Source organism: Chaetodon auriga, chromosome 13 (genome assembly GCF_051107435.1).
Source record: "Chaetodon auriga isolate fChaAug3 chromosome 13, fChaAug3.hap1, whole genome shotgun sequence".
In the NCBI taxonomy this organism is placed as follows: Eukaryota; Metazoa; Chordata; class Actinopteri; order Chaetodontiformes; family Chaetodontidae; genus Chaetodon; species Chaetodon auriga.
This window is the reverse complement of record NC_135086.1, coordinates 24,429,814-24,449,168: the sequence shown is the minus strand read 5'-3', so window position 1 is coordinate 24,449,168 and position 19,355 is coordinate 24,429,814. Positions and strand designations below refer to the sequence as shown.

General features: G+C 41.8%; 2 protein-coding genes across 2 annotated transcripts in view; both read right to left on the bottom strand.

Annotated features, from left to right (window-relative positions):
• itgb5 (integrin, beta 5) overlaps positions 1-13,435 on the bottom strand; it is a 44,595-nt gene extending 31,160 nt beyond the window's left edge. The window contains exons 1-9 of the mRNA XM_076746666.1: positions 12,810-13,435; positions 11,899-11,984; positions 11,533-11,740; positions 11,143-11,392; positions 10,057-10,225; positions 8,462-8,623; positions 6,623-6,718; positions 6,425-6,514; positions 4,398-4,532 (exon numbers count right to left, since the gene is read on the bottom strand). Coding sequence (XP_076602781.1) covers positions 4,398-4,532; positions 6,425-6,514; positions 6,623-6,718; positions 8,462-8,623; positions 10,057-10,225; positions 11,143-11,392; positions 11,533-11,740; positions 11,899-11,984; positions 12,810-12,888 — 1,275 coding nt within the window. The 5' untranslated portion in view covers positions 12,889-13,435. The remainder of the gene's footprint in view (positions 1-4,397; positions 4,533-6,424; positions 6,515-6,622; positions 6,719-8,461; positions 8,624-10,056; positions 10,226-11,142; positions 11,393-11,532; positions 11,741-11,898; positions 11,985-12,809) is intronic.
• Positions 13,274-18,528, bottom strand: rbm44 (RNA binding motif protein 44). Its single transcript, XM_076747610.1, is given in 15 exon segments — positions 13,274-13,312; positions 13,998-14,270; positions 15,030-15,252; positions 15,567-15,640; positions 15,837-15,904; positions 16,012-16,140; positions 16,234-16,348; positions 16,473-16,539; positions 16,657-16,691; positions 16,808-16,973; positions 17,147-17,183; positions 17,186-17,295; positions 17,393-17,454; positions 17,530-17,950; positions 18,421-18,528. Coding segments are annotated over 15 exon segments (1,887 nt in total). The 5' UTR covers positions 18,489-18,528.
• Between the last annotated feature and the right edge of the window lie 827 nt (positions 18,529-19,355).

Below are 19,355 nucleotides of genomic sequence, written 5' to 3'. Positions count from 1 at the left end.
ACTCCATCGTTACAGGCTGCTTAAACAGTTTAAACAGACAATTTACACAGTACGGCAGAGAAACAGATGTGGAAAGGGGAGCTAAGTACACTGTTGGTCTGTTGTCAATCATGCATCAAGTGAAACATCACAACGCACACTTTAAAATACTTTAAAGTATGGTATCATAAACCTTGTTTGACTTTATCACTGGTTTATATCACTGTTTCACTGCAAAATTTCCTGGTAGTAAACACAGACAACAGTTTTGGTCAGAACTGCTCATCATACTACGACACAACACCTTGTTATTCTATGACTCATCCTGACTCTACTTCATTGTTTACCTGTTTAAGTATATCATCAGTGACAAAAATGCGGCTGGTCCATCATGCTACAGCAAGACTCACATCCCCCACCCCCATGACTTCACTTCACCGCCTGCAAGCGAAATACAGGATCAAATTCAACATTCTTCTCATTACTAGAAGGCTCAGCACTATCTTGCCCCAGATATATTCATGAAGTCCCTCCTCTTCAGATGAGTCTCAGGGGTCTTCTGCTGGGCCTACTGTCTGTCACTCACTCAAAGGGGTGACCAGTTTTTGCAGTGGTGGCCCCAAGGCTCTGGAACAGAAGCTATCAGTTATAGACAGCAGATCCATCAGTGTGGACTGTTTTAAACGTCACGTGAAAAGCTTCCTGTACAGACCAGCCTTTCTCATCGATGTGGCTGAAGTATATTATTTATAAGTATTAGCTGCTGTGTTGTGTTGTATTGTGTGTTACTTCTTGCACTGTTTTTACCGACACGTTAAGTACTTTGTGCCACTGACTCTAGAGAGGTGCTAGATAAATAAACATTGGTGTTTCAGTTACTACTCTTCAGCACCGCACTTCCCAAACATGCACTCACACCATTGATGTTTTACTCATGACTCTCTCATTTTTCTAACAGCTTGGCATGTCACACCTCTTCAGGAGAAGCAATTTAAACAGAACAACATCCCAGCACCATCCCAACCTCAACACCCACCATTCTCTTCTCAAAAGAAAGATAGCACTATTTTAGCTCAGTACCAGGAGGCAGGGATTTCCAGTGGAGCATTGCCTTGTGTTGAATGCCCAGCATCCAACACAAGGTGATTCAAGGAGAGCGTACGTCACATGTTATCCGGACTCTCCCTGCATGCGGGAGCTTAACAAGTTAACAAGGGACTGAATTAAATTTACTGTAAATGCAACTCGTGAGGAGGCCAGTTCACCCAATCATGTGGTATTGTGGAGACACATGGGGGCAAAAACTTGAGAGAGAGAGAGAGTTGTAGTGGGGGGGGTTACACTGAGACTAAACTCATTGAGAAAATGCATTATCATATAGACGGTATGTTGTGGTGGTTACAGTATAGAGGCAGGACAACTGAAGCATATGTAGACAGTAGAATAACATTGATGACAGAATTAACTATGACAGAAACATTGAAAACTGTATCTGGACAAGACTTTAACAAAGGAGCTGTGTTACCATAGAAAAATCTTTTTGGATGATGGAATTCTTATGACTGTCTAATACTGAATTGACTTGGACAAACCCCACAGACAGGGTCAAACAAGCAACATGTGACCTAATTCAAATATGTCTGGTTTGTTTGGACAAATATTCTTTAAAAAAGACAACATGTTGGCACAGCCTTGGTTTCATTCCTATGCATGGACCTATTCAGCGGCCATACATTTCTGTAGCGTTACAGTGAAAAGGATGCTGGCTTTACTATATACACTCCAATTAGCATTTCTCCCCCTGCCAGTTCACTTCTTTCATGGCTTGCAGTTTCACAGGCCTCCTCCTGCCTACTTTTGTGTGAGGTCATTGAGATGCAGCATCAGGCTCCATGGCAAGCTCGCACAGACACAGTGACTGACATCTGGGCCATGGACTGGGTCATATCCTCAGCAAAGACAGGGAAGCTTGGCACACAGCGGACTGAGCTCCATCTCCTTTCACTACTGAGGATAAAAGACGTGAGCAAGACCTGTCACCCGAGAGCCCCCTTCCATTCACTGGTGTTATTCTGCCTCAATCACCGTCAACTCCTCCAGCTACCGTTCCCATCCCAAAACTGAGAAAATAAAGCAGCTGAGAGAAGAGTGCAGGGGGTTTGGGGAGAAGAATTCCAGCACACCGAAGCTCACTGTGTGACGGCGTGTATGAAACTGCCCTTTGCTAGCATTTTCAATAGAACCAGGACTCAATACAAATCTTAATTGAGGCCTGTATAGACTATAAAGTGACCACCAGAGAGAAGGCTGGGCAAAATTCAGAGCAATTAAGATGTACCATCATCCTGTGTCAGCTGACTTCTGCTTTTGTTCAGAGAGACAGGACCTGAGAAAGCATTCCAACCATGGTGAATGCAGCTAAGGCTGACAGTCATGAAAAGACACAGTCTTCAAACTGTCAATATATTATTGCCATGTACAAGACACACTCTTACTGCTCCTGTGCATCTCATCCATCAGTGAAACATTCCAAAATTTCACTTCAAGGTAAGAAAAGAGTCGGTATCACAAAGCCAGTTCAATTCTCTCTGCCTCACTAAACCTAAAACGGTTGATCCTGGATAGCTGACATCACATAGCTAGCTATCAACTTACCTAAGTTTGAATTTTACAATCAAAAAGAGGCATTAAAATAGTTGAAACAATCTCCAAATACAACAAATAAGGCAAAGGTTATATAGACTGTAATTGTGAAAGGAGGCTTTAAGAGAGAACAGGGGTATTGTCATGTTAAGTAGTTTGGGGGTTGGTGTCAGAGTGAGCCAGCCATTAATCATAGGGGTTGGTGTTTCGATTCCCAGGTCCTCCTATACACATCTAACACTTGAGCAGGACATCAAGGTGCAAACTGTTGCCACTATGTGGATGTAGTGAGGAAAAATGCTTCTTTGGAGAAAAGCATCTATTGAATGAATGTTATGTGAAAGATTGGCTGGTAGTGAGGATGTTAGGATTTTCCATACAGTATGGTCATCTACCCCGGTTAAAAGCGAGACAGGTAGTGATACAGACTTCTGGTTTCTAGCATCTAAATGCAGGACAACAGGATCCCTGAACTTAGAAATTGAAGCATGTTGCTACAGGTGCTGACAAGAAGATCCAGAAAGTCCAGTTGGAGACATCTTGATTTACGAGCTTGAAAACAAAAACGCTGCACAGCAACACATAACACCATGAAATGCTTTCACTCTCAGAATGGAAAATAATCACAGCCATCGACTTCAGCCTCAGCGCTTGATGATTCTGAGGCAAAAGGTCAGCCATGTTCAATATTTTTACTGGGAGAACATGAATTTTTTGTTGCAGTGCTGTTATTGGTCTGAGTGCAGTCTAAAGACAGTGAGTGAGACTTTAACACTTTCCCACAGTTGTATCTGCCGGTGTCTGAATCCAGCTGAGAGGCAAAAGAGCAACTATTCCCTTTGGAATGAACAGTACCTGCCAACAGAGCTGTGGGATGATAAGTGGGTCTTTCCTTCTATTAGATATAGTAGACAAACACGATCAAGCAGTTAAAATGTTGAGAAGCAGAGGTCCACGGCTATGGGGAAGACAAGGCCACTGGTTCAGTTAAGGAGAGACTTAGAGAATGTGTGTCCTGTCCTCAGGCAGTCATTGAGTTTCATTAGTGTGGCTACGTTTCTTCACACGTGCCAATACTGTGTCTTTGCCAGCTGTCTTTTTAGCTACCCACCAGTTAGATTTCATTAGGCAGGAACTCACTTCAAAAGGACTGAAAGGTCACACAGCATTGACCCGATGTCACAACTTGCTTTCTTTAGTCATTGACTATGATTCTGAATATCACTTTGTGCAAAGCAGAAGGATTACAGCTGGGCTATGTGACCTAAAATCAATATTAGGAGGAAATTGTGCATGTATCATTGTAATGATAAATGTATTGTAAGTCTGCATGGGAATATAAGCAGTGAAAGTAACCTACTTAATGAATTCATTCTTCAAAGTCTACAGCTCTAGTGCTTAGGTCTGCTGCAAAAACACCTTCATAGAAGAGCTGCTATGTATTTGTATATACTGATAATACTACAAGCAAGCTTTTTCACACACAAAACCATCGTTATTCACATAAAAAGTCACAAGGCAGGGCCACTGTGTTCAGACAATCATTTCATTGCACAAAATGCAGCCTCAGAAAATCTGTTTTCATTCAATAACAACAAAGTAAATCATCTCCTTAAGCTCTTAAAGCCACTGATAAAGTTTTCACAACCCAAAAGAATCGAGTGGCTCAGGTGAGGACAGTCAGGCTGCTACAATACCTTGTCAGGGAACACAGGATGCATAAAACATTTATAATGTGGGGTGAGTTGGAGAAGGGAGTGTGGACATGGACTCACAGTGTCTCCTATCTTCAAGTCGGCACACTTCCTGAGGCCTGGCAGTGGCTTTCCATCCTGGCAGGTGGCAGTGAAAGAAAGGCTGATATCCTCTGGGTGATCCCACACTGACAGCTCCACTTTAGAGCGAATGTTCTGAGGAGAACACATCCAGAAGGACACAGAGTTGGTGGGCACATGGTAGTGACTCAAGGTTTTAAAACAGATGACTTTTGTTGCTTGGTAAAATAAATTCTTCCAGGCTTCTCTGCAACAGTGAACAGAGGATTTCTAGCAGTCATTGTGCACGTAAACATTTTCCTGTGTCCTGAAACTAGAACCACATTAACGATGCCTTCCACACAGATGTTTATATTAAATCCACCTCAGACAATCTTTTCAGGGCTGTAACTCTGGTTGAGTAACAGTGTGGAAAAGAGTGAAACATGGGGAATGTATTGCCTTGGTTAGGCACATTTTTATAGTCAATCGTACCAAAACCACAAGCGCTGTACATGGACGCAGGTTGTCTGTGTGTGGATGTGAAATACCATGGCTGTTTGCAATGCCAGCTGCATCTGGCTCTGTGCAACATGAGCAGACGTAATCTGTAGTCAGTCATGCAAATCTACTGCAACACAACTGTGCCAAGGATAATCAGAATCATACTTGGTACACATGGATAAACATGCCCTCATTCGCTCTCCTTCACACACGCTTAGACTTTTCTGACCCTTGACACAAACACAGTAAGGAGCAGCTTTGTGCCACGGTCAAACTTGAGGAAAAATGAGCTGGTTACACAATGTAACCTCACAGTGTTTGGCAAAGCCTATCTAGCCAACAACCCTAGAGTGGTGAATATAATGTGGCAGCTGGAATGTTAATAAGGCTGTGAGTCAAAGCACTTCATTCAAGCTCACTCCCACACACTGAGTATGTCAAGTCTGTGTTTGACATGAGTTTCTGTCGCACAGAATACACTGCCGTGGGCCAAAACAAGATGCAGTCACTGCAAAGGCAAGGAAAAATCTGTACACCCACACAGGAAAACATTCAGGGAAAGGTTGACTACATGGAATACAGACCTTAGGTTTCAAAAAACACACAAAAACAAATTATTTGTATTTCAGAATCCTCCTAAAGACCTCTCTGCAAGTAGGGCTGCATCTAATAACTATTTTCATTATCAATTAATTCATCATCTGTCAATCGCTTACACAATATCTATTTCCCCTCATCGCTAGTTGTGACCACTTAAGCCTTTGTTTGCTTTATTTTTACAGCTGTAGTTAACCTTAGCAGCAATTTGCAAAAAAATGGAATAGAGAAAAGTCTGACAAAGTACAGGAAAATACGTTTGCGGAGCAGAAATCTGCCTTTTCTGGTTCCTATCTTGCAATCATTTTGTGTGGGCTCACATTTATCTTGTGACTTCTTGAGGGGGGGCCCAACTCCCAGGCTGGGCGCCACTGGTTTATTCTATAAAATGCTAGAAAATAGTAAAAATGGTCAATCACAATTTCTCAGCGCCGATGTGACATCAGAAGCTAACAGTCCAAAACCTAAAGATATTCAACTTCCAACAAATGCTCACATTTGTAATTTAAGTAATTTAAGTCAAAGTAACTGGAGTGCATGGCATTTTGCTTGGTTAGTGACTTAAATAATTACTCTGTGATCAGAATTCTTCATCACTTTTCTGTGGATCGTCTCATCGGTTAATCAACTAATAATTTCTATCCCTTTGAGAAGTATCTCTATGAAAAAAATCTAATTTGCTATAAAATCAAAACCACTTAACCACCCCAGCTCCTCCATCAAAATGAGAAATCCAGCTTGTGTGCAACCACCCATGTCAGCTGGAGGCTCATTAACTGTGTCACAGTAGTAGGAGGACTTGAAAGAATTTGCCTCTATTTTCCTCCCCCTCCTCTTATCTTTCTCAATTCCCTTAGTGTAGTCTCTCTCTCTCTCTCTCTCTCTCTCTCTGACACACACACTCAGGCACACACACTCAGGCACACACACAGATATTCTTTACTCACATTGTAAGCTGTAATGATAAGCTGAATTACATTCTTCGAGTCCTGGTCCAGGATTTCTACTGTAGTTCCAGGTATGAGTGCAGTAAAATTCTTTGTAAGAGAGGACATAAGGGACAGCATTAGTGGCCCAAATATAAATGAACAAATACTTGTAAATAATCCTATGTGCTTTAAGATAAAACGGTAAAATCAATATACCTTATAAATAACGTACAGCCGTTTTGTCACTGCAAAGATGAGGAAGATGTTATTTTCTGCTAGTTTCTCCCCAAGAAGAGCCAGAGAGGGATAGTCCTGTAGAGAGATGGAAAGGAGTATTATGGGTTTTTCTGTGCACACATACCATAGACAGTATAGACTTCCCAGTCAGGAAGCTGGCTAACACGTTGATGCACTTGTGACCCCAGTGCTGTGTTTCCATAGCTCAGCTGGAAGTGAGTAAAGATGTGGTTTCTTCTTTTAGAGGGCTCATGTTTATCACATTTCAGTATCAGAAAGAACTAAACTTTAAGATGTGGTTATTTTCCGTCTATGCAACTCAATTCCTGCTAACATTTCTATTACAGACTGACCATGAAAAAAAAGTGATTTCTATCAATCATCAATAAAACAGTCTGACTCAAAAACAGAAATGAACAGAATCAATGCAGCTTGTTTAAGCGTAATTGGTTGAAGCCAAAGATAAACAGTTGTTCAAGATAGATGACCTCCTTTTACAACATATTTCTTCTACTGTAACTCTTGCTATCTGTCTTTTGAAAACAAATTTGAAAAACCCTAATAGATGGGAGCACAGTGTCATCCACATGATTTCTACATTTTATGACACTAGTCCACGTTCATCTTCAGACAAATAAACTTGCATGAAAGACTTTCTTTCTTTGTGTGCTTTTGCTGCAGCTAACAAAAACAATCCGCTGTCACCTGATGCACCTCATTATAACTCGCATCTAAACTGCTCCACAGTCTCCATGGGCCAGTTGGAAAAGTCTGGTTGAAAATGTGGGCCACAGTTTTCAAAGAGAAATATTTGCACCTCCTCGCAGTGTATTTACAAGTCAACAGTCTATTCTTTTGTTTTACTAGCCGCCTCCAGGTGTGGACGTGTGTTTTGCTGTTTCCCTCTGCAATTACCACCACACACTGTTGCAAATAAGCATGCAGCACTCAAACTGTCAGGTTACATAAGAATTTAAAAAATGCCTCATTTTACTTCAACTGAATTCACTCAACATTTTCTTTGGAATAAAGACAAATTTGAAAACATAGTGGAAATAAAAAGGCATAATATATCCAATGTCCCAGTAATGCAGGCTTGGATAAGAGCCAGGTGGAGCCAGAAATCCTTAAAAGAATAGCATATTATCATCAAAAACCTCTGTCATCAAAGAAGGTAGCAGGCTCAGTATGTCATACATAATGTGTATTTTAACCATTCCTTTGAGTACACACTGGACATCATAACGTCCATTCACTGCTGGATTTTGTAAGGAAAATTACATGGTTTACTGAACAATAGAAATGTGTGTTACAGTAAGGTTCAAGTTTCTTTAAAGCTGCAGGGTGACTGTGCTGCTATAAATCTACGACAGTTCCAGAGTTACTTTAGGAACAAGTAAAGCTATCTGTCCATCAGGAAACCTTAAATCACAGAGAGCTGAGGCAGAGCATGCAGAGGAAATCAGAGATAAAACCAGAAAAACTATTTCTCCATGAAATATACTCCAGTTTTGCTGACATAGTTGGTGGTGTGTGATGCAGTGCTGTAAAGCATCAGGGGATTGTACCCGTTCATTTAAAGTTACATGGTGCATGAACAGGCATTGTGGGCGCAGAGTGGGAATGACAGAGGCACCATTATCCCTATCACAAGTCAGTGTACCATCAAAACCATTCTGAAGCTCTTATTTGATGGTAAAATAGTTACATAATGTTGCTTTGAGATGACAGTAATGACAGTGGAGGGGTCTCTATTTCAAACCGTGTCACCCACATGGCTGGAAACTCAGAAGCAACAGAAGAGGCAGCTCTTCTTACCATCTTTGTGGAAGCGCTGTACTCATTCTTGTCATTGAGGTGACACTGTCCATCGTGGGGCTGGACGAGGCCTCCCAGCCTGCCGTCCAGAGCAAGGTGAGGAACATCGTCTGTGGCGAACACTAGCAGGTGGTAGGCCTCCTTTCTCCAACCTATCTCCTCCTGTTTACAGCATACAGCAGATTTGGACCAGGAGAGATGCTTTTTGTATTTTGCTTGAGGGTGAAATCTAGTCTCACTGATGCTTGGTTTGGTTATTAGGATTAAACCAAAGAAAGATTTGGAAAAGTTATCAGAGCCAGTATATATAAAGCCATTTTCATTACAGATGACAGAACAACATGTTGACGGATCAGTAAATGGCTTTAGATCCTGGGTTCTATAGGCATTGTCATTTAACTGAAAACTCTTTATGGATGCTTATCACTTTCCATAAGCCTGACAACCACAGATCCAAACACACACAATACAATGAGAGGGTAACAGCAGCCAGAGCTTTCTGCCACAGGCGCAGTCCTGGCCTGGCCTTTATCAACAGGACACAACGCGCAATGGCAAAGTGAGCATTTGACAGAGTGCTGACTAATGCCTGACACAAAAGAAAGATAATATTTTAACACTGAGAAGAGGGATTTTCTCATTCTCATGTTTATTATTTGGCCTGTACAGCAGTAGAGCCATGGATGCCCCTGTCAGAGGCCTCCTTTGAAGAGGAACTATATAAAAATAGAAAATATGTTGTGTGAGAAGGTTGAGCTATATCCTGTTGTTGAGGACATACAGTGAAAAAAGAAGCAATTATGTTGCAAGGAAATGAAGTGTGTTCAACTCATGGAAAAGGCATGCACGTCATACAAGTAGTTTTAAAAGAATCACAGCCAGCAGAAAACTGAGGACAGAATCTTGCCCACTAGGAAAAGATGACAAATCCTTATCGTCTGCTTTCTGCATTCCCCTTAGTAAGATCCACAGATGCATGACTGCCTCTTCTCTCAATAAATAAATACTTTTCGCTTTTAGACACAACACAATTATTTAACTCAATTTAAGTATTTTATGACATGTTCATGTGATAACCCTCACATCAACTTGCTGAAATGACTTCAACTGGAAAAAACAAAAAACAACTAGGATCAATCAGGCCGTTGGACAGATCCATCCCAGATCCATCCCAGCCTCAAGTGACTGTTTGAAATAGTGCAGCACGAGTAAATTACAAGGCAGGAGCTACTTGGAGGAGTCATTCTCTTCCTGTAGAAAACAATTAAATTGGGACAGGAAAACAGGGCTATTGCTGGGCCTGCCAGTGACTCGTCCTCATGTTTAACCAGCTGCACCAGACTGCACTTCCTGTCTATACCCCATGGTGCTTTTAATTAGCAAACAAATAGATGTTTGTCACAAGGCCATCTCTGTGGTTTCACAGCAGCTTTCCCCTCCATCTGAACCAAATGTGTGCTGTTACCAAATGCAGCCACGTCAGGACTGATTTAAAGGGAGCATTCAAAGAATCTCAGCAGGGCACCAAATAAGATCACTCAATAGTGGATGAATGTAGGCCTACATAAGAGATAAAGAAATGAGACAGTTGTTACCTTACACACAGCGGCCTGCAGGATGGCATCAAATCCACCCTCTGGTGCATCCCTGTTGCGAGATACCATCTGCTTCTGCACCTCCTCGTTAAAACGGTCCACTTTATCTGTCAGTGAGAGGATGTGGCGGAAACCGAAGGTGGGGACACAGTTGGGGAACAGTTTGTATCTGTGCAGGGTGACAGAGGTGGAGTTACAGATATTACCTGACAGTCTCAACAGGACAATATTCAAAGCAGCAAAAAGAGTCAGCCTAGATTTATCTGTATTAATTCATGACATTTACAAAAACATGATAAAACTGACTTGATTTGTACAAGATTCCTGAAATAAAATCTTTGTAGGGGTAACCAATGGTTCATTTTGCTTTACAGTTGGCTTAAAATGTAAAAACAGCCATTCTTCAAGATCCAGTGGAACTAAATGCAGGCTGTTTTCTCATCTTATAAAAATGGGGTGAGGAATAGCAGAAGTGAGCAGGGTGGCTTCAGGGTCAAAATGTTATCTATCCCTTGAAATATTTTCCTGCTGTGTTTCAGTCTATGTGACACACACACACACACACACACACACACACACAAACCGAAGCCATAACCTAGATAGGAAGTGATGCGCGATGACAGGCGCTGTTAGTGCAGTGCAGTCTCACCTCCAGGGCAAACATCGTGTGCCACAGCTTTTCACCCTGTATCTGTTCTGCTCCCTTTCAGGTTGCCCTTATCAACAATACTGAGGACAGGGCCCATTTTAAAGAACTGTTTATTCACTCTGCTTTATCAAATATGAAAATCTCTCAATCTCGCAGTGCAGGATATCTACCTATACATGATTCATGAATGTGTAAAAATAAAAGATGTAGGTTAGAACAAGGTCTTTTTTCCCTTTCATCTACTGTGATAAATTCATGTCACGAGAGAACAGTTCTTCAGCATACATACAGTGTTGTATCAAGCTACAGTTTGTGAGTAGGGCTACATTTGAATTGGGCTGACATACCTTTAATGTTACCCATCAAAATATTAACTCAAAAATTACCAAAGCACCATCCCAATTAAACATGCATTAAATCCTGCTGCAACTACTCACCCGTTGCACGGATTCTCTTGATACTTAGGTGCTGTGTAAGAGAAGGGGGACATGTTTTTGTCCACAAAGGAACCAAAGCCCAGCCTGAAGTTGCTGGTGAGCTTGCCCATCTCCAGGGCCAGCTTGGTGCCCAAGTTACGGATGGTGTCCAGATCATCTTTCATGGAAAGAGAGAGGTCCATCAGGTAGTAGAGATCCACTGGGTAGTCCTCCACCTGCCGCACCTGCAGCCCAAACCACGTCTGGTCTCCTGGATGGGCGGGTGGAGAGAATATGTCCGCTGCTTTACTCAAAAAAACGTGTAATACTCAAGGAAGGAAGTCAAGTGTTATTTAACTAAGAAAAAACTTTGCTTTTTTTAACTGTACCATCTATGTGTACAATACTTACCTGGCCGCAGGCTGAGAGAGATCTTCTGAGGCATAATCTGGATGACATCATACCGAGATGATGCAGACCCTTCAGAACTCAGGGGCATGTTCTGCAGGACAGAAATGCTGCTGGTGGGGTACTCAATGAACTGCACATCGCAGCCTCTCTTCTGCAAGTTTTGACTAAAATCGCACCTTGATGTCAGAGTCCGCCCCCTCCCAAAATCCTGAAGGATAGAAAGCCACAAACCTCACATTACCGACTGTCATAACTCATAAGAAAACGATCAAGGCTTGAAATGTAATGTAATACGACCTACAATCATTATTTCAACTCTGTGGACACTTTACACCATAATAAAATAATGCAACAGGTAATCTATACCTCTTGTGCGCACCAGGCGCAACTGGGGTGAATCAGGAGGCATTCTTCACAGGATGTAGCGCTGCCACTCATACACATGTTGAGACCTGAGAAGAGGTGGGAAAAATCATAGACTGGGACAGTTATAGTATAAGACTGGAGTGGAAAAAACAATCACTGATGTATTTCTATAAAGCCGTAAAATTAGGGACAAGGAAAACAGAACCCCTGTGCACAGTAAAGCAGCCAAATACACTTCTTGTTGCTTTTGTTGTCAGTGTGTCCGAGAGGTGATTACTCAGCTATATGGAAGCTTCAGTTTATGCATTGAAGTGCATTATATTGTAGGATGTTTCAAGTATTTCTAATTATATGTAAATATGGAAGACAAAATGTTAAAGACATCTGACACTGTAAATGTAGGCCAATAAAACACAAACCTAACAGCTGTACTGATCTGGCACAGTGCTAATGATTACTAACCACACTATGCAGGAAGTAAACATGACTTTGCATGAGCATTTCTGTTTTTCAGGTCAGTCAGTGTGTCGTGTCTGTGATGCACAACGAGGACACTTTGATCATTGTTGGTATTTGATAATTGCTGTATTCCTTCCAAGTAGAAGCGTGTGGAGACCTGTAAGGCTGTGTGTGTGGTGTGTTATACAATCCCTTTGTTTTCACGCAGGCGGATTTGAATAAGAGATATATACATATATAGCATTTCTACTTCTCAGAGCCATATCTCTCCACTGTAAACTGCCAACAAACACAAACAGCCCAATGTTGACTGTTTCTCTGTCCTCCATGTGGTTCCAGTCTACAGTAGCTCTACACCCCGCGCGTGTGCGCACCAAACACTGGCTCACTGTGGTGTTACTGCAAATACAGGCTGATGGCATTGAAACGCAGACAAACGTGCTTTGTCTTACCTCCAGTACTGTGCAGAAATGTTTCCAGAAGCATGCAGCACAGAACCGCTCGCCACATCCACGTCCCCGGGCTCCACATGGTGTCACCCGGCGTGTTTTTCAACGCTTTCTCAAATACCAGAGCTCTCGATTTATTCGCAGTTGATACCGATATACTTCTTTACCTCCAGACCTCTCATTGGATTCAGTCCTGTTGATGTGTGCAAATTTAGTGAAGTGTGCCTAGACCATCTAAGCTCCACCGAAGCGCTCAAATTCGGCTCATAATGAAGGATCGGTGAAAGGGCAGAGCCATTTTTCCATGGTTTCACAGAGAGCAGAAAGCGGCCGCTCCACTCAGTCCTGTTGATCTGCTTGTTGAACTCAAGTCCGCCGAGAGTCTCTGTCTGGACGCCTCTCCTGCCTTCCACGTCTTGACTACTTCACCCATAACTGACAGCAACTCAGAAACTTCTCCATCGGTTTCACGGCTCTTCTCGGTCCAAAAGCTGTTCGAAGGTGAACTGGAAGAGGGAACAAAAAGGCCCGACAGATAAACAAATAAATGCATCCAACTCCAGCGGCGCTTTTCTTTGCCAGATTTGTTACTTTTCGGCTAGTCCGGTTTGCGTCCCTGCTGGAATCTCCGCCCATTCCCAAAGACGGATTACATTAACCCGTTCGTCACTTCGTCGAACACTTGGCACCATATTACGGTTGACACCCGCTGAGCCGCCCACAGTTGGTGCGGACACCTAGTGGTGGCTCCAAAGAACTGGTCTGGGAACTGCCAGGAATCATGGATCTCTTGCGTGGTTCGACAGTAACATTACTGGACCGCATGCAGCCCAGCCCACCCCGGGCTCTGTGAAATTTCAGCTTTCCACGGCTCATCAAACCTCCTTTTGCTCCTCTTCCTGTGGCTGGTGTCTACTTTAACAGCCTTATTCATCCAATTAGGATTCTAAATCAAAGAAAGACCTCACGTCAAACACTGAGGGGTTCGCACTGAGCACAACTAAGATGAGGAAAACATTTCAATGAGTTTCCCTTTATTAACAAGACATTAGACACAAATAAAAACGGAAAAAAAAAATTAAAGTAATTTATCACCAAATAACTGGCAGGGGTGACACTGTGTGAAGCCTCAAACTTTCACCTTTGGAACATTAATCAATCAAATCAAAAACAAAAGCTCTGCTTGCTCACAGGCCTGCTCAGCAGCTCAGAAGTCATCTCCCTGATGGTGCTGAGGGGCAGGCTGTGGAGGATGCCCTGGTGTCTGGCCTTCAGCTCCATCAGAGCATCCACAATCCTCTGCCTTCCAACATCTGGGTGGTGCTGTGTCAGCTCTGCCATCAATGCATCAAAGCTGCCCATGGTGCCAAAGTGTTGGGGCACATAAGTTCCCTTTGCTGTGGGGGAGATGGAGACGACCGTCCTGGTCTTGATGCTGGAGCAGAGCGGTGACGGACTTATCAGCTGGAGAGTACAGGGACAAAGAGCAGAAAATGACTCATTCCCAAAGAATAAAAAAAGACACAGCTGTTTACTTTGTCAGGATTATTAATCTACACAGCCATTCAATTCTATTTCAGGGCTGCTAATAGGGATTATTTTCATTATTAATCTGACAATTTTTTACAATTTCTTTCTTTTATTTTTATTTAAAAATTCTCATTCTTTTGTATATATTCTGATGTTTCTAATTTGCGTGCACTTCTTATATTAATCTGCTCTACTGATGCTGCTGTAATCTGGAATTTCCCCTTGCAGGACAAGTAAAGGAATACTGAATTGAATTGAACTATTTTCTTGATAGACCAAATAAACATTCTGTCTACAAGTCAAAAAACTGTGAAAACTGCATAGTATAATTTTCCATAGTCCTAAGTAATAATTTGTTTTATCTGACTAACAGTCCAAAAGCCAAAAATACACATATCACTTTCATAAGTAACAAAGGTGCAAAGTCACACTTGAGAAGCTCAAATCAGAGACCGTTTGGCATTTTTACTTGAAAATCGATTAAAACAATCAATCAGTTACTGTTGTAGATGCACATAGACGTTTTAGGGATTGTTACTGTCACAGTTACATTTTGTCTGTCACAGAGAGTCAGGGGTCAGGGGTTCACTACACTACACACTACAATACACACTGTCAGAAACATCTTTTATTAAAACTGTCCTGAATTTCTGGAGAGATTTCAGTAAGATTAGACTTTCGTCATATTCTCACCCTTCTTTCAGCGCTGCTAGACTCAGTCTTGGAGGTTTGTGGTTTGGTGGCATTCTGTGAAGACTCACACCCACTGCTGGAGGCTGAGGCCTGACTGTGGCTACCACTGATGGTTCTGTTGATGTGTTGCACATGTAAAGTATGGCCTTGCCTGCTGCAGCCATTAAGCTCTCTCACTGCAGCCTCAGCAGACTGGCGTCCACTTGTCATCACTATAGCAACTCTAGAGAAGGAACCAGCAAGAAAGGCAGTTGTTGCTCTGACATTAATGTGCATCATTCGTCCTTCGGGAAGCAAACTGCTGTTTTCGTGTTAGAACTTGTTGCTTCAACAGCTGGGTGAAGAGTTTGACTTTGCTGAGTGATGCTGATGAATGATGACTTTAAGCAAGACATAAAAAAAAACCTACAGACAGAAAAGCTAAAGCTGAAGAACATTTGTCACTGCTAGATGCAACAGCACATGAATCTAGTGCATGGATAACAGAGGGTAAGTAATGTGTGTTAAAACAGGTGTTCTCACATAGCAGTAGCTCACCTCAAATTATTCTTTAAAGCAGAGATGCTGACTTCAGATGCATGGTATTTCTCAAACCACAGTCTCACATCTCTCTGGCAAAGACAAAGTTTTAGTTTGAGCCTGTGCTGCCATCTACTGGTTATACTGGAACTATACAACACATTCAGGTAAAAATACAAACAAAATCTGAATTTAACATTTCCAACAGTCCATTTGACAACTATAATAACACTTATTCTCATGACTGCTAATGTTTGAGCAGTCAGCAGCACAAATGAACAAACACACCTCTGTCACATCACAGGGTAGGTTGGAAACACAGAGTAGTGAGCTCTTGGCATCCTCACTGGCCACTTCTGTAATTAAAACAAATTCATTACTAAGGATCTTATCCAAAATGAATTCAAAATCTCTTTATCTGCAGCTATAGTGGTTTAGTTACACTTACAGACTGACCACTTACCATTGGTCTTATCATATGCGATCACTGTTACATCCTGCACCGTCTCAACAGCTACTGCAGGTCCTGCAGACACCAGGTCCTCTTCAGCATCGTACCACACCTCACTTGTGTTGAGCTCTTTGAACGCAGCTGCCGTCCACACAAAGAATGGCACATCTTTCATTTAATTAACTATTTGTCCAGGTAATAACTTAAAAATGTGAGGAGGATTCTATCACTTACGTGTCTGTTTTTCTTCTTGCTTGTTTGCATTATAGATGGTATCTCTGTCCTGGGGGACAAAAGGGACATCTCTGCCTGTTTTGCTGTTCTTGATCTGCTCTTTTCTCTGACTCTGCTTGGAGAGAAAAATGAGCTAAATGCTGAAGCTGCCATAACAGGTTCAATAAGCTGAACTAAAACATCAAGCTATTCAAGGATTTGGTTTTGCTCTTCTTTGACATCTCAAGTTGCAAGTATACCTGGCAGCCATTTCTGCTTTGCCTTCCATTTAATTCGCCTGACGCATTATGTTCCTCCTGAGAGCTCCTTGGGAACAGAAAATACAGTATTACAGTGTCTAAGACAAAGTCAAATGCAGTCTGCAAAACTGTGGAAAATGAATGACATCAGATGCGCATGCATGTACAGTATGTGTTAACATACCAAAATGGAACATTTCCCAGCACATCACCAATGATCTAAACAGCAATAACAAAGAATTAGACCATTACTGTTACAGCTGTGATGTAAATATATGAAATCATCCACAGTCTTAAGTATCTGGAGATTACTGGTTTAGCAGGCTGAGTCTCACCTGTGCAGGGGTATAAATTGCTCCTGAGGTTGTCTTCTCAGAGTCAACAGACAGAGGCTCCAATTGCTCCAGAGGAACCCCTGACAGGATCTTATCTCTGATCTGATTATAATCAGATTCCAGTTTTTGCAGAACACTTAAAATGTTTGCAGGAAGGTTCCTTGGCCTCCAAGAGGGAGAAATAATAAAAGTAAATACTAGTTGCCCTAATCAGCTGGCCGCCTTCTGCATTTGCAAAAATCCATCTGGATAGATATAGATTGTCCATTAACTGTCTCAGAGAAAGATAAAGCCAAGGTTAACACAGTTAAAACCTGATCAATGCTGATGTCTCCTTACAGTGGGCTGAGCTGGCCTCCCTAAGCAGAGGCATATAAAGTCTCCAGCAGTGCTGTCTGCACACCCTGTACTGCAGGGCCAGGAGGCACAGCTCTGCCTGCCGAGCACGCTGGATACAATCACATTCCTCTCTCAATTTACAACCCAAACTGCATAATGTAAGATATTCTACTATCTACCAGTCCTACTCTGGAAGAAATTCCTTGGGGGTAAGTCTAATGTAGGACTGTGTACTGGATGCATTACCTGTTCACCTTCTCTTTTTGCTCTCTCAGCTCCTCTTCAGCCACCTTGAGTTTGCTCAATTCCTGAAACAGTAAAAAAAAAAAGTGTTGTGTTTTGCTGGACCCAATATAATGATTGCTCTCTGGTTTCAATCTTACCTCAGCAATATAGTCCAGATCTGCCATGTGGACTTCAGTAATGACATTTTTGTCAGATGTTTTTGGATCTTCAGTCTGGGTGAAGGCTGACATACACAGTGCCAGCTCAGTGCCAGTCATGACATCACATGTCGTAATGCAGGGTACTGGGAAGGTGTACTCTTCTGCAGTGTTCTTCTTGGTGGCAGACTCATCAGACTTCAAGCTCGCACTGCTGGCTGCCAGTGCTTCACTATTAGTGCTGGCAGGACCTGAGTGAACCCCAATGTTATGTACCTTCACATCTTTGCTGGCCACACAGACAAGTATGCTCTTATCATCCCTCATGATGCTATGGAAGTTGTCACCCTGATCTCCAAAGCTTAACCTTGTCTCATCATCTACGGTGTCTACAGAAGAAGACACTTTCTCAATTGTTGACCTGTAACATGAAACAGTGTTGCTCTTATCAGTATGAATTGCAGACTGCAAACAGCAGACTTGAATCAGATTCATTAAAAGAAAAAAAAAAAAAATCACACTTACATGTGAACAGATCAAATACTTTACAGACTTGTAATAGCTGACGACCAAGTTTATTCATATTAAGACCTTAATTAAACTAAAGCCATTTAACTCCACAGAGTGAAGTGAAATATCTTTTGCAGCTAAATGTAGTTTGCCCAGGTTGATCTAGGCATGACTATATATACACACACACACACACACACACACACAGACAATATAGGAATATTTTAATATTTTAGACTAGTTCTGAAACTGATGAATTACAATGACAAATTCTAATTTACACATATCTAAAATGTAACTACAAAGAGCTCATACTGGCATGGTTGAGCTGCACGAAATGCACAAGTTGCATATTGTGTTGGCCATAAAATGCATACTCACTCAAATGGATGGACTTCAGCATATGTGACTTCAGGCTTTCCCCACTGTCTGCATCTTTCCAGCTCCATGCACAAGTAACATTGATGCTGGGTAACTGAAAGACAGCAGATGAAGATCAGGCAGAAAGCTAGCCAGACAAAGCTTCTGTGTGCTGTGTTGTCATTTAAAAGGGTTTTGGGAAGTAGCCCCCATTTCTGTTTGAAATCTGATGACTCAACTGGGATATCCTCAAACACAGGATGTGAGACATGAGCTGCAGCACCTGTCCATCCATCAATACCACACCAGTGACAAACTTATGCCAAAGCAAAATCTGAATGTAAGATGCTTGTTTCTTTTAAAATAGATATAAATGAAAAGAAAAAATAAATATTCGCACATTACCACATCTGCATGTCTTTGCTGCTGACATTTTCCATCTGAGAACAAAACAGTTTCAACAATAAATCACTCTAACAGGATAAAACCTGAACTCATTTAATGTGGTGTGTTATCAGTTTCACTGCAGGTACTGTGTGACATACATAGGCTTGCTGGATGTCATGGATGGTTGGGCTGGACCGCTGCTTCCACTGTTATCTGTATGGTTTGTAAATAAAAACTCTCACAGATTAATTTGTACACAGCTGTTTATATCATAGATCAGCCAGTCTGACAGTAAAATGTCACAAAAGTCATTTTTATGTAGTTATGTGAACGTTAAGACATCCTCAATAAAGTTGAATCTAATCTACTCTAATCTAATCTAACCTCAGCCCACCAAAAAACACTAACCTTTTACATTCACCATTGTCACTTTGTAGATAGAGTTAGCTAGTTAGCTATTGACATACAGATTTGCTTCTCCACTGAAAATACTATTTACAGACATGTTCTTTCTAATAGCAATAGCTTGTGTAGTTAGCTTATCTAGAATTGGCATTTCCATCGCCCGC